General features: G+C 39.3%; 2 protein-coding genes across 4 annotated transcripts in view; one reads left to right on the top strand and one right to left on the bottom strand.

Moving 5' to 3' along the window:
- Positions 1-11,278, top strand: part of Snr1 (SWI/SNF related, matrix associated, actin dependent regulator of chromatin, subfamily b, member 1) — a 28,144-nt gene extending 16,866 nt beyond the window's left edge. For 2 of the 3 annotated variants that reach the window (XM_077445901.1, XM_077445893.1), the window contains exons 2-8: positions 7,932-8,166; positions 9,316-9,506; positions 9,583-9,748; positions 9,826-9,973; positions 10,211-10,422; positions 10,496-10,672; positions 10,739-11,278. In XM_077445901.1, the coding sequence (XP_077302027.1) occupies positions 8,092-8,166; positions 9,316-9,506; positions 9,583-9,748; positions 9,826-9,973; positions 10,211-10,422; positions 10,496-10,672; positions 10,739-10,885 (1,116 nt within the window). In that variant the 5' untranslated portion in view covers positions 7,932-8,091 and the 3' untranslated portion in view covers positions 10,886-11,278. The remainder of the gene's footprint in view (positions 1-7,931; positions 8,167-9,315; positions 9,507-9,582; positions 9,749-9,825; positions 9,974-10,210; positions 10,423-10,495; positions 10,673-10,738) is intronic. The other variant, XM_077445912.1, reaches the window with a different exon arrangement.
- On the bottom strand, positions 1,151-5,067 carry LOC143922664 (N-acetylglucosaminyl-phosphatidylinositol de-N-acetylase-like). The gene is made up of 5 exons (XM_077446001.1): positions 4,766-5,067; positions 4,370-4,686; positions 4,010-4,300; positions 3,849-3,942; positions 1,151-3,707 (listed from the first exon to the last, which is right to left on the bottom strand). The coding sequence occupies exons 2-5, from the start codon at positions 4,680-4,682 to the stop codon at positions 3,533-3,535; spliced, it is 873 nt and encodes a 290-aa protein (XP_077302127.1). The 5' UTR covers positions 4,683-4,686; positions 4,766-5,067; the 3' UTR covers positions 1,151-3,532.

Genomic DNA, 11,278 nt, shown 5'->3' with positions numbered 1-11,278 from the left:
AATATTTTCTACGTCATTTAAAATCATCCGCCGGCGACGATTTTAAAGGGAGAATGATTCTAAAATGAGGGCGGATTGGGGATTTAACATTCGTCAATTAAAATGATATCCATTGCAAAAACAGTTTTGTGTACATGTAAACATAATCACCATTACTTTTATATCCCTCAATTGTCCTCTATGTCCAACCCCTTTATTTTTAATAACAGCACTCGTTTTATCTCAAACTCGAATCGAATAAATTGATTACAGATTTCTTTTTTTTCATACAGAGCGGCTTAAGTTTGGAATAGTCTTATGGATTATTTGGAATAGTCTTGTAAATTCTGAAAACCTTAATATTTTTAAAACCAAGCTAGATATCTTTCTTAAACTTTAAGTGTTTTTATAACACTTCTTTGCCAATATCTTCATTTACTACTCGTAGTGCGTTTTACATCATAACTAGCGATAGGACCGGAAGGGTACCGTTTATTGTTCAATTGTTTGAAATGCTTTGTAAAAAAGGTTCGGCAAACCTTTAAAAATGCGTTTACAACATTTGAACAATACACGGCCCCCTCAGAGTCCGGTGACTAATCATAACATTTCATACAAACAATATTTAGCCGCGCTGCGTCGCTGCAATGCAGTGCCGCCTAGTGTGGTCCTAAGCATTATCATTTTACTGTTTTTTTTTTATGTTTTAGTATTATATAATATTTTACTAGTGTTGTGCCCGTTGATTTCAACGGGTGGTTTCGGAAAGGAATTAATACATGATTTAAAATAAAGTTATAATATGTATTGTAATAATTAATCGGAATCGGAACTAAAACAGAAATCGGGAATTGGAAATGAAACAGGGATCGGTATCCAGAACTGAAAATGGAGTCTGTATCCGAAACAAAAATGAATCCAGAATCCGGCGGCCCCCCCGGCGCCCCCCGCCCCCGGAACCCGGAGGCCATCGCCACCGGCACCCCGGGAGCTTTCGCCCCCGGGGCCCCCGTCTTCACTCCAGGTGCCCCCCCCCCCCCCCCCAAGTACCTAAATAAATATTTTTAAAATATATTCAAAAAATATTTTTAAAAAATACGTCCGCGTGCGAATCGAACACTGTACCGAAATATTTCTATGGAGGATGAACGAATGAGACGACTGGCATGTTAATGCACGTGTTTATTATATGACAGCTGAAGACAGAGTGAGTAGTAGCTCTCCGAACCCAGCCGAGTTGGTTCCCACTCGCAGGAAGGCAACCAAACTCGACCATGTCGTATAAGCGAGCCGCCACATCACTCCCCCCCCAGCATCAGCGATACCAAAATTACAAAGAAACAAATTTTACAAAAGAAAAAATTATTGTTACACAAAGAGAAAAAAATTATTACGTGGGGAGAAAAAAAATTGTTGACGTGGGTCATCCGCTGTGTACATAGGTGTACCGCCCTGAATGGTCGGTAGATTCGAGGGCGGTGACGTCGCGAGCAGGACGGTGGGTGGTCCGATGGTCGCGCCGATGCGATGCGATGCTGCGGCGGCGCCGCTCTTCCGAGGCTGATGTTGGTTGGTGGGGCGGCGGGGGCGGCAGGGGCATCGATGTGGTTGATGATACTCCGAGCTGGACTGTGAGTCGTTGTGGCTCGTGGAGGTGTTGTAGCGCTACCGCCCGTCTCGGCGTGACGACGCTCGTGGAGACGGACGGGGCCTTGATGATGATGATGATGATGGTGCTGAGGTGGTGTATGTCTTGTGGTGCTGGATGACCGTTCTATGTGTAGTGGATCGCGCATGACTCCACATCCAGCTGTCAAGATCGTCGTCTCATTCGCTCCCCCATTTTTTAAGCACCTGTCATCGACGTTGTGGCTGGAGGTAGGTAGGTAGGTAGCCGTGTCTGCTCGTTTATTGTCACCCGCGGGCCGCGACGCGTGTTGATGGCGATGGGGGCGCGGCGGGTAGCTTCTCCCGCCTGGCTCGGCGAGGCAGGGATGAGCGGCATGTTGAAATTGATCGAGGCTGCGTGGCTCGATGTCGGGGGTCACCAGTATGGAGGATGAACGAATGAGACGACTGGCATGTTAATGCACGTGTTTATTATATGACAGCTGAAGACAGAGTGAGTAGCAGCTCTCCGAACCCAGCCGGGTTGGTCCCCACTCGCAGGAAGGCAACCAAGCTCGACCATGTCGTATAAGCGAGCCGCCACATTTCCTTTATTTTTTTTTAATTTAATAACTTAATATGCCATAACCCATGCGATTATATTTCATCGGGCACAACACTAGTAAATAAATATTCGGAATCTTCGAGATGCCACTTGTGGGGAAAAGTGAACGAACGACGCCTTAAAACTATTAATTTTGCACAATCATAACATAAATAAATAAAATAGTTTACGTTCGTTGGTTAAGCGTCAAGTAACGATTGTGCAAAATCAATTTTAATTATTACATACCTCCTTTACGTTTCACTTACGATTACAATTCAGGAAAAAGTTTGCCTCTTATCCGATCGTTTTCATACTTTGCCATATTGCTCATTTTGGTCATCAATATAAGTAAATGGATCCTCCGCCATTACGATGGTGCAAAAATATCGTGTAAGACGTGTTTGAAATTTGAATATCTGAAAAGTGACTGACGTTTATCCAGTTTTTAGTTTTAAACAGATGGCGGAAGTAAAATAAAATTATTGGTATTTTTACTCAAAATAATAATTTTCTCGACAATGCGGTCTGTCCAAATTTTAAACACCGCTCGCAAATATGCAGTTTTCTTTCAATTTTTATAATAAAATCCTATACTTTTCTAAATCACGATAGAATAAGAACGCAACCTCGACAACGACGAGTAATATTTTCATGTATTCTCAATTAGACAAAACTGAAATTAACGTTCTCGTTATTCGTACGAAAGGAAAGAAATTCAGGAAATTCAAAAATTTATAGATCGATTGAAAAAAAAAATTAAATGTTAGCTTAAAGGTCTGACGGCACTATGCGTCTGCGACACGAACGGCAGCGTGCGGCCAAATATTGTTTGTATGAGATACAACGCACTACGCGTCACGCGACAGAGTTGCTTTTTTGTATCAACATTGCCGTGTTGTCGTGCTGCAGACGTCGACGGCCGCATAGTGCGGTCAGACCTTAAGTAGCGTAATTCAACTTAACAATTGAAACGATGACAAATTGTCACCCAGCTGATTAATTACTTCAGATAATGCTAGTATATCCACCTACCTAAGTATTATTCAAATTCCATTCATTTAAAAATTAATTCAGACATTAACCCTTTGACTGCTCAGTTCAGTTCAGTCCAAAATAAATGCTTTGTCTAATAGTATTAGACAAAGCATTTATTTTGACTACACTGGCAAATAAAGTTTTTTCTGATTGTATATTTATACTTTATTTTCCAAGTGAACACACACTAGTCTCCCCTTAGAAAATAAACGAGCACAGTTCTATTACAAATATTTTATTTAACATTCGATTTAACAATTTTTTATATGAATAGATTTGATTAAAAGCTTCATTGATATCCCATCAATCGTCCAATTGTAAATCGAGTTCGAGGTCAGTTAAAGTTATATGACGAAGCGTGTTCACGGAAATGTATCTCGAAAACAGCAAATATAAATATCGAAACCAAACCATTTGAGATTTGTGTTTTTTCATAGCGCGCGTAATAATTCTGCTATCTTTCCAAGAAAGTACAAACCTGAAAATTAAATTGAATTATTATCTAACAACAACATCTTAAAAGTTAGATATTGTATCGTATGTATGATCAATGTCAACCAATAGTGTAGATAAGTGAAATAACTGTATTACATTATGTATTTTTGATATTAATAATTACCAATGTGAAGAAAATATGAAGCTCAATAATAGATCTAGATATCCCCAATATTTTCTGAGAATATTTACAGTGTCCAAAGTAAAAAATTTACATTCTGTAACAACATAAATATATTTATACACCGGATTATCATTGGACGGATCTTCATGTGTATATGTTACCTTCGGGAAAGCGTTTTTCAATGCATAATCTCGCCATTGCAAAGAAAATAGAAGTGTGATTCAGGTGGTGTGAGATTCCACCTTTATCGAAAGTAATTACAGCATCTATAGAAAGGGATACGATATAATTCAATATAATATTGGACACGTGATCCGACGGCCATCGGACGCTAGAACTGTCCGGCATCGACTCATCGACGCATAAATATATGCAATGCTTTTTTATATTTAGAACGCTGCACGCATCGTACAACTCCAAACGTCTAACATTGCCTTGTTTGTAAAAATTACCTGAAAAATAAATACACCCAGTTCGTAATGAAGAAGATATGTTACAATTGAATTCGAAACGATGTTTACCATTGGAGAGACACAATAAATAAATGTCGATGCCTTGGCGTGCTAGATTTACAATCGTCGGACCGAAGAACATGCATTCGTCGTCCGGGTGAGCCGTCACGAGCAACACTCTCTTGGTCCCTTTGAAAATTTGACTAGGTCGCTCCTTGTAACTCTGCCATTTGTATATGACGAGGGAGACGACGATATATCCCAAGATAAATAGCAGGATCGACGTAGCTGCATGTTTGAAATATTCATTTAGCTCCTTTACGGTGCCCTCGTATAACTCTAATAGAAAAATTCTGGTGTTTTTATCGAATATCAATGACATTTCGCTAAAATGTAAACAGATTAAAATATTTTATGCGTATACATTTTAGGAAGCATATTATCAAGATAAATTTAATGTCTCACGTTGAGTGATCTCTTATCGATGTGTTTCATTCTGATTATTATTGAGATTTTTGGATGTAGCGGTCAAACATTCTGGATAATTTAGGTTATGTTCTAGACTGGTGCTGCCATGCTATAAAAATAATGCAACAATAATAATTTATCGGTTCGGTGATTACTAGTCAAATGTGAACCGGTCACAGGACAACCGATCGCTCTAGATCAGTCACACGTGATCACCCGTCACACTAAAACTGGTCACGAGAAAACTGGTCACACCCTAAATTGGTCAACCAGTTTTCTCGTGACTGATTTTAGGGTGTGACCAGTATTAGGGTGTGACCAGTTTTCTCGTGACCAGTTTTAGTGTGACCGATCTAGAGCGACCGGTTGTTCTGTGACATATGACTAGTAGTCCGTTTACCTAATTTATCATAGAAGTAGAATGCATAGAATCGCTCTCAGCCTCCAAAAATGTTGCTACAAAAACTTTGCGCGGCAGAGTTTGTTCATTGTTTGCTAAATTTCATCTCTCTCTCTCTTGTCTCTCTTCTGGCTTTCCATCTCTCTCTTCGATGGCTCGCTTTTAGACGATACTTTTGTTAACAATGACCATTCTATGCATTCTACTTCTATGTAATTTATTCATTTGGCATTCAAACTGGATCTGAATCAAATGGTAGTTGGACTATTCGTCACATTGCGATCGCCCAAAAGACATTTTTATCGTGAAAATCGCGAATACGGAATATTTGGCACTCAATTTCTCGTTAGTATGATAGTTATCGTTAGTATGATGGACGTTCCGTTATTTTATTTTATTTATTTTATTTCATACCAGGAAGGCATTACAGGTAAACCCCAATGCGCCTTCCTGGCCAAATTACAAACAATACAGCATTTTTTATTATATACATAAGTCGCTAAATTACGAGACACTGACAAACTCGACAATTAACGAGACATCTATGAATTGTACATACATTTTTATTGTAATATTTACATTAATCATACTCAAATAGTGGTGACATAGTGGGTAGGAAGGATTTTTAGCCAATTTTTAATCGGGAATCGTTTCAACAATGAAATCAGAGAAAATTGGCAAACTCTGATAGGAAACGATCAACCAGGAGTCACAAATCCTGGTCTGACCAGCAGCATTACAGATATACTCAGAAAAATTCTTTTTCAATCGAGGTCAGCTCAAGGGATCAAACTCGGCGCCTCTCAGTGTTAAGCAGAAGCTTAACGACCGAGCCACGCTACTGGCTCGTGTTATAGAGTTATAGAGATTTTAGTGACTTTTGGGCAAACGCTTTGCTGGCAATAATCACCGAGCCCCATATACATACATATTTGGGGTTTTTAAGCTATTAAATGCGATAGTACACAATCCTTAGCTTCTTAATGAATTTAGGTTTTATGCACCTAGTAAGTTCAGGGATCTGAGCAATAGTGATTTGTTTGTTCCTCCTGTGAGCGATATATCTATGGCGATATATCTGCTCAACCGGGTTGCTGGTGAAATTGACCTTTTCAATGTAAATTATGCTAGTCTGGTTGAATGGTTGTTGAGCAACGCCAGTGGTTGATTTTACTAATTATAAATGTGAATGATGATTATTATGTAGGCATATAGTACAACTCATGCTATATTATCTCATTATTGTTCCTGTCCAAACACGCATAAACTCAAGGGCAACAATCCCTGTGACCGTGCCCGAAGAACAAAGGAAGAACATGCTTCCCCCAAAAAGAACAAGTGTCTGAAAAGTCATTAATGCATGGCACACGCTCAAACGAACCACATCCTGGCGCATGAACCCATAAAACCACGCTCGCAGCGTTACTAGGTGAGCGCGTGTATCAAAAACAAAGCATCTGCACTCAACACGTGTCACAAGTACACGTGCCCGAAGAACAAAGGAAAATGCACACGACACACTTCAAGCCAGAAGGTATATAAAGCAACGCAGCAACTCCAGTCAGCAGAGTGAGCCTCTAGAGTTCAACTAGATCACATCTCCGAAGAAACCTCTTCGTACATACAATAACCATTGTATCAATTGAACAAAAATAAACGATCCTCTTTCAAACTACACAACATGTGTTTCGTTAGGCCGGGATACGGTCAACATACCTTCTCTGCCTTACAATTATTATTATGATACTGTGGCGGCTCGCTTATACGACATGGTCGAGTTTGGTTGCCTTCCTGCGAGTGGGGACCAACCCGGCTGGGTTCGGAGAGCCACTACCACTCTGTCTTCAGCTGTCATATAATAAACACGTGCATTAACATGCCAGTCGTCTCATTCGTTCATCCTCCATAATACTATGATTATAACGATGTTATGTTATTATTATGATGATATGTTATTATTATTATGTTATATTATTATTATTAACCAGCAGCGTGGTCTAGTGGTGAATGTTGAATCATTTCATACTTGATATTACGAGTTCGAATCACCGCTAAGTATCGCTGTTGGCCAGACCTTGATTTGTCTAGGTCGATCGTTTCTTATCAGAATTTGCCAATTTTTCTGATTTTCATTGAAACGATTCCTGTAAAATTGGCGTTTTCTTCCCAATTTTCTGTTGCGAACCTTTAGTTATTGTTATATCTTAGGTTTCGCCATATTGCTCACCATAGATGTCTCTGTGGTTGTTTATCGAATATAAAATTCGTATTGTTACATGAAAGTTATTCATCGTTATTTATCGTATTAATACGATGTTTGTAATATATGTATACTGACCATAGATGTCAGATATTTAGATTTACATGTATCTATGTAATAATTATGTGGACCAGGAAGGCGCATTTGGGGTTTACCTGTTAAGCCTTCCTGGTATATTTGTATATATGTATGTATATAAAAAATAAATTATTATGATGTTATGTTATATTATTATGATTTTGTATTATTATTATTGAATGACTGGCATGTCATTGTGACTCTGTAATCTCACTGTGACTATGTTAAAAATAAAATATGGATTGTCATTATGTACATATGTACGTGCGAACATTGTTTCATTTGATTAATTTTGAAACATTAAAAATACCGCGAAAAATAAAGGCGAAGCATTACAAAAGAACATTTTTAGATTGAATTTAAAATCAGAAATTCAATACATTTAATGCAAATGCAAACTAAGATCATGTGGATATTTTTGACAGTTTTGGCCATATAGGTGCATTCGGAGTGCATCAGTGATCAGTTGGCGGCAGTGGCGGCGTCTTTTCCTCGGGTTTCTCGCTGACGTCGGCGCGTCTCCGTCTCCACTCTTCAGTTCCACGCGTCTCTGTCGTCTGTCAACACTGATCACCAATCGTCACGATGAGGACCTACGGCGACAAACCCATCAGCTTCCAGATCGAGGATGGCGGAGAGTACTATTGTGTTGGATCAGAGGTTAGCCACACCACTACACCACTACACCACTACACCACTACACCACTACACGGGCCATAGTCATTCTAATATTGAGACACACTTCCTCAAATACGTTCCGAATTGTTCTTCAATTCAAAAGCCAAGCATGCTATCAAATTACAACCAAGTCGGTCACGGTAGTGAAAATAGGACCACGTTGTTTCTTTTATAATTGATGGAATCGGATTCTATGTAAGCCAAACCTTTCACAGATCGAGTTCCTCTGAATTTTGGGTTAGGAAAAACATTTTAATATTGTTGTAGGAATACATTGTAACTGCGCGAAATCCCACGATTCAACTTCATACATAGTTGACAAAGTGCGTTGAGTGCTGGTTTTCGCCGGTTGTTCTGAAGCACGTGGATCTCGTGTTGCTAGTTGGTCCAAATGTACTTCCATACCAGGCTACTTATTGTGGCCAAGTTACGATGGTAGTGGAGGTTTGTGGCGGCTTGGACGGTGCTAGTTGTGCAGGCTGGAGCGTCCTGCGTGGGTTCACCGTGGTGATGACTCGTCGTTGTACTGCGTAGAAGGTAGTTCCTCGACTTAGAAGGCGTCATGAGCGGTGCTGGTATTTAAACAGCAGTGGATCCTCTTGGTTGATGCTGCATTTTTCTTTGAAGGGGTCACCAATGTAGACTGGGATCATCATTGTAGACAGTAAAGAACAGTTGCAGGTGTAATGTTCAGAACCACGGGAGTTCAGCCTGCTCACTCCTCCTAAGTGAGCAACTAGCTCCTTCATACATATATACAATAACTCTTGTATAGAGTGAACATAAATAAAACGATCCTCTTCAAAACACAACAGTGTTTTAACAGGCCGTTCATTGTAAACTGTAGAGAACATCATCATTAAAGATCATTATCATTGTAGACAGTAAAGAACAGTTGCAGGTGTAATCTTCAGAACCACGGGAGTTCAGCCTGCTCACTCCTCCGAAGTGAGCAACTTACTCCTTCATACATATATACAATAACTCTGTGTTTTCACAGTCCGGGATACGGTCAACACACCTTCCCTGCCTACATTGTCTATAAAACGAATTGCATTTGCATAGTTCCATAAATTTAGTTTTAAAATCGCTATCTTATGTAATTCTAAAATATTTTTTTTAATATTTCAGGTCGGAAATTATCTTCGCCTCTTCAGAGGATCTTTGTATAAAAAATATCCGGGTCTGACCCGAAGAACACTAACCAACGAGGAGAGGAAACGTCTAGTTGATTTAGGACTCGGGACACACATTCTATCCAGCTCCGTGTCGTTGTTGAAAGCTGCCGAAGTGGAGGATGTGATCGATGGAAACGACGACAAGTATATTTCGTACCAAGTTAATAATAATTTTAATTTTTTTTTTACAAATTTTACACGTATTTTTTGGAATTTTTAGATTTAAAGCGGTGTCTGTCGGTTCGTCTGACACCACGACACCTCGTGAGAGCAAATCGAAGAAACCACACGGTGCTCCGTGGCTACCAGCTCTACCGAACTCCTCACATTTAGATGCCGTACCTCAAGCCACACCTATAAACCGCAACAGAGTACACAATAAGAAGGTATAAATTGACTTTTAATCTGTACGATTTTAATACGATTTCATTTTCTATGAATAATATATAACATTTTATTATAGATTCGTACGTTTCCTTTGTGCTTCGATGACACTGATATGGCCGCTAACTTAGAAAATGCTTCTCAAAAACAGTTATTAGTACCGATCAGACTGGACATGGAGATGGAGGGGCAAAAGCTTCGCGACACTTTCACTTGGAATAAAAACGGTTATTATTTTTCCGTTAAATTTTCAATTTGCATTTCAAGGCTATGTATGTAAATGATTTTAATCCGAGAATTGAGTTCGTCGAAGGTTGAGGCAGTTGTTATTATCTGAATCCCTTTTTGATTTGAGCTATGAATTTTAGAAGCTTTGATCTTATATGATTGTACCATTTTGGATTTCATCGATTGACGGTTGACTCATCGTGTTTTATTTTAATATATTGAGTTTTGTATTTCAGAATCTATTATAACTCCCGAGCAGTTTGCCGAAGTTTTGTGCGACGATTTAGATCTGAATCCTGTCACGTTCGTCCCCGCAATATCTTCGTCAGTGCGCCAACAATTAGAAGCTTTCCCGAGCGAACTGCCAGCTCTTCTCGAAGAGCATTCGGATCAGCGAGTCGTGATCAAGTTGAATATTCATGTCGGAAACACATCACTCGTTGATCAGGTATTATTTGATTTCATATACATTATGAATTTTACTCGGTATTATCAGTTGATTCATACATTTTTCTTTTTAGGTGGAATGGGATATGTCAGAAAAGGAAAACAATCCGGAAGAATTCGCCATGAAATTGTGTGCCGAGCTCGGATTAGGCGGTGAATTTGTTACTGCCATTGCTTACAGCGTACGAGGCCAATTAGGCTGGCACCAGAGGACATACGCCTTCAGCGAAGCTCCGCTGCCCACAGTAGAGGTTTGTTTTATTCAATTTTCTGAAATAATTTAATGAGTGCGAAATAATAATGGATATTTTCTGCAGATTCCATTCAGGCCGCCATCGGAGGCCGACGCTTGGGCGCCGTTCTTGGAAACACTAACCGATGCCGAGATGGAGAAGAAGATCCGCGATCAAGATAGGAACACCCGACGCATGAGAAGACTTGCGAATACTACGCCGGGTTGGTAGGGTCAGGCAAAGCCTCGGTGATTTATCACCAAGGCATCAGCCATGAGCGACTCTGCAACTGCTCACGGTGAATAAAAACTACCAATGTGACAAATATGAAGGACATTGTGAATTTTCGATTGGTGTTTTGACAATTTAAGACGTTTTTTTTGTTGCTTGAAGGCAATATTGAATATATAATTTATATATATGAGTGTATTCTGTAAATATTGTGCGTCGGAATAGGCAGTGTGTTTTAATCTCATATTGTATTATTGTTATATGCATGTGTATTGGGAAAAACATTGTATTTTTAATTAATTTATAACGATTTAGATATGCTTTTATGTATAGCTACTGAAAAACATTTAATATCGTATTTGTATTTTGAAGTAATAAATGAATATTCGAAAG

This window comes from Arctopsyche grandis, chromosome 1 (genome assembly GCF_051622035.1).
Source record: "Arctopsyche grandis isolate Sample6627 chromosome 1, ASM5162203v2, whole genome shotgun sequence".
NCBI lineage: Eukaryota > Metazoa > Arthropoda > Insecta > Trichoptera > Hydropsychidae > Arctopsyche > Arctopsyche grandis.
Note: the sequence above shows the minus strand (reverse complement) of the source record. Positions and strands in the feature narration are given on the sequence as shown.

Bases quoted from the DNA above. Each gene is read 5' to 3' on its own strand.
- LOC143922664 (XM_077446001.1), bottom strand. From the start codon at position 4,682: ATGTCATTGATATTCGATAAAAACACCAGAATTTTTCTATTAGAGTTA. The intron at 4,301-4,369 runs GTAAACATCGTT...TTTATTTTTCAG, and splicing joins TTTATTGTGTCTCTCCAATG to GTAATTTTTACAAACAAGGC. The intron at 3,943-4,009 runs GTAACATATACA...ATGTTGTTACAG, and splicing joins TGAAAAACGCTTTCCCGAAG to AATGTAAATTTTTTACTTTG.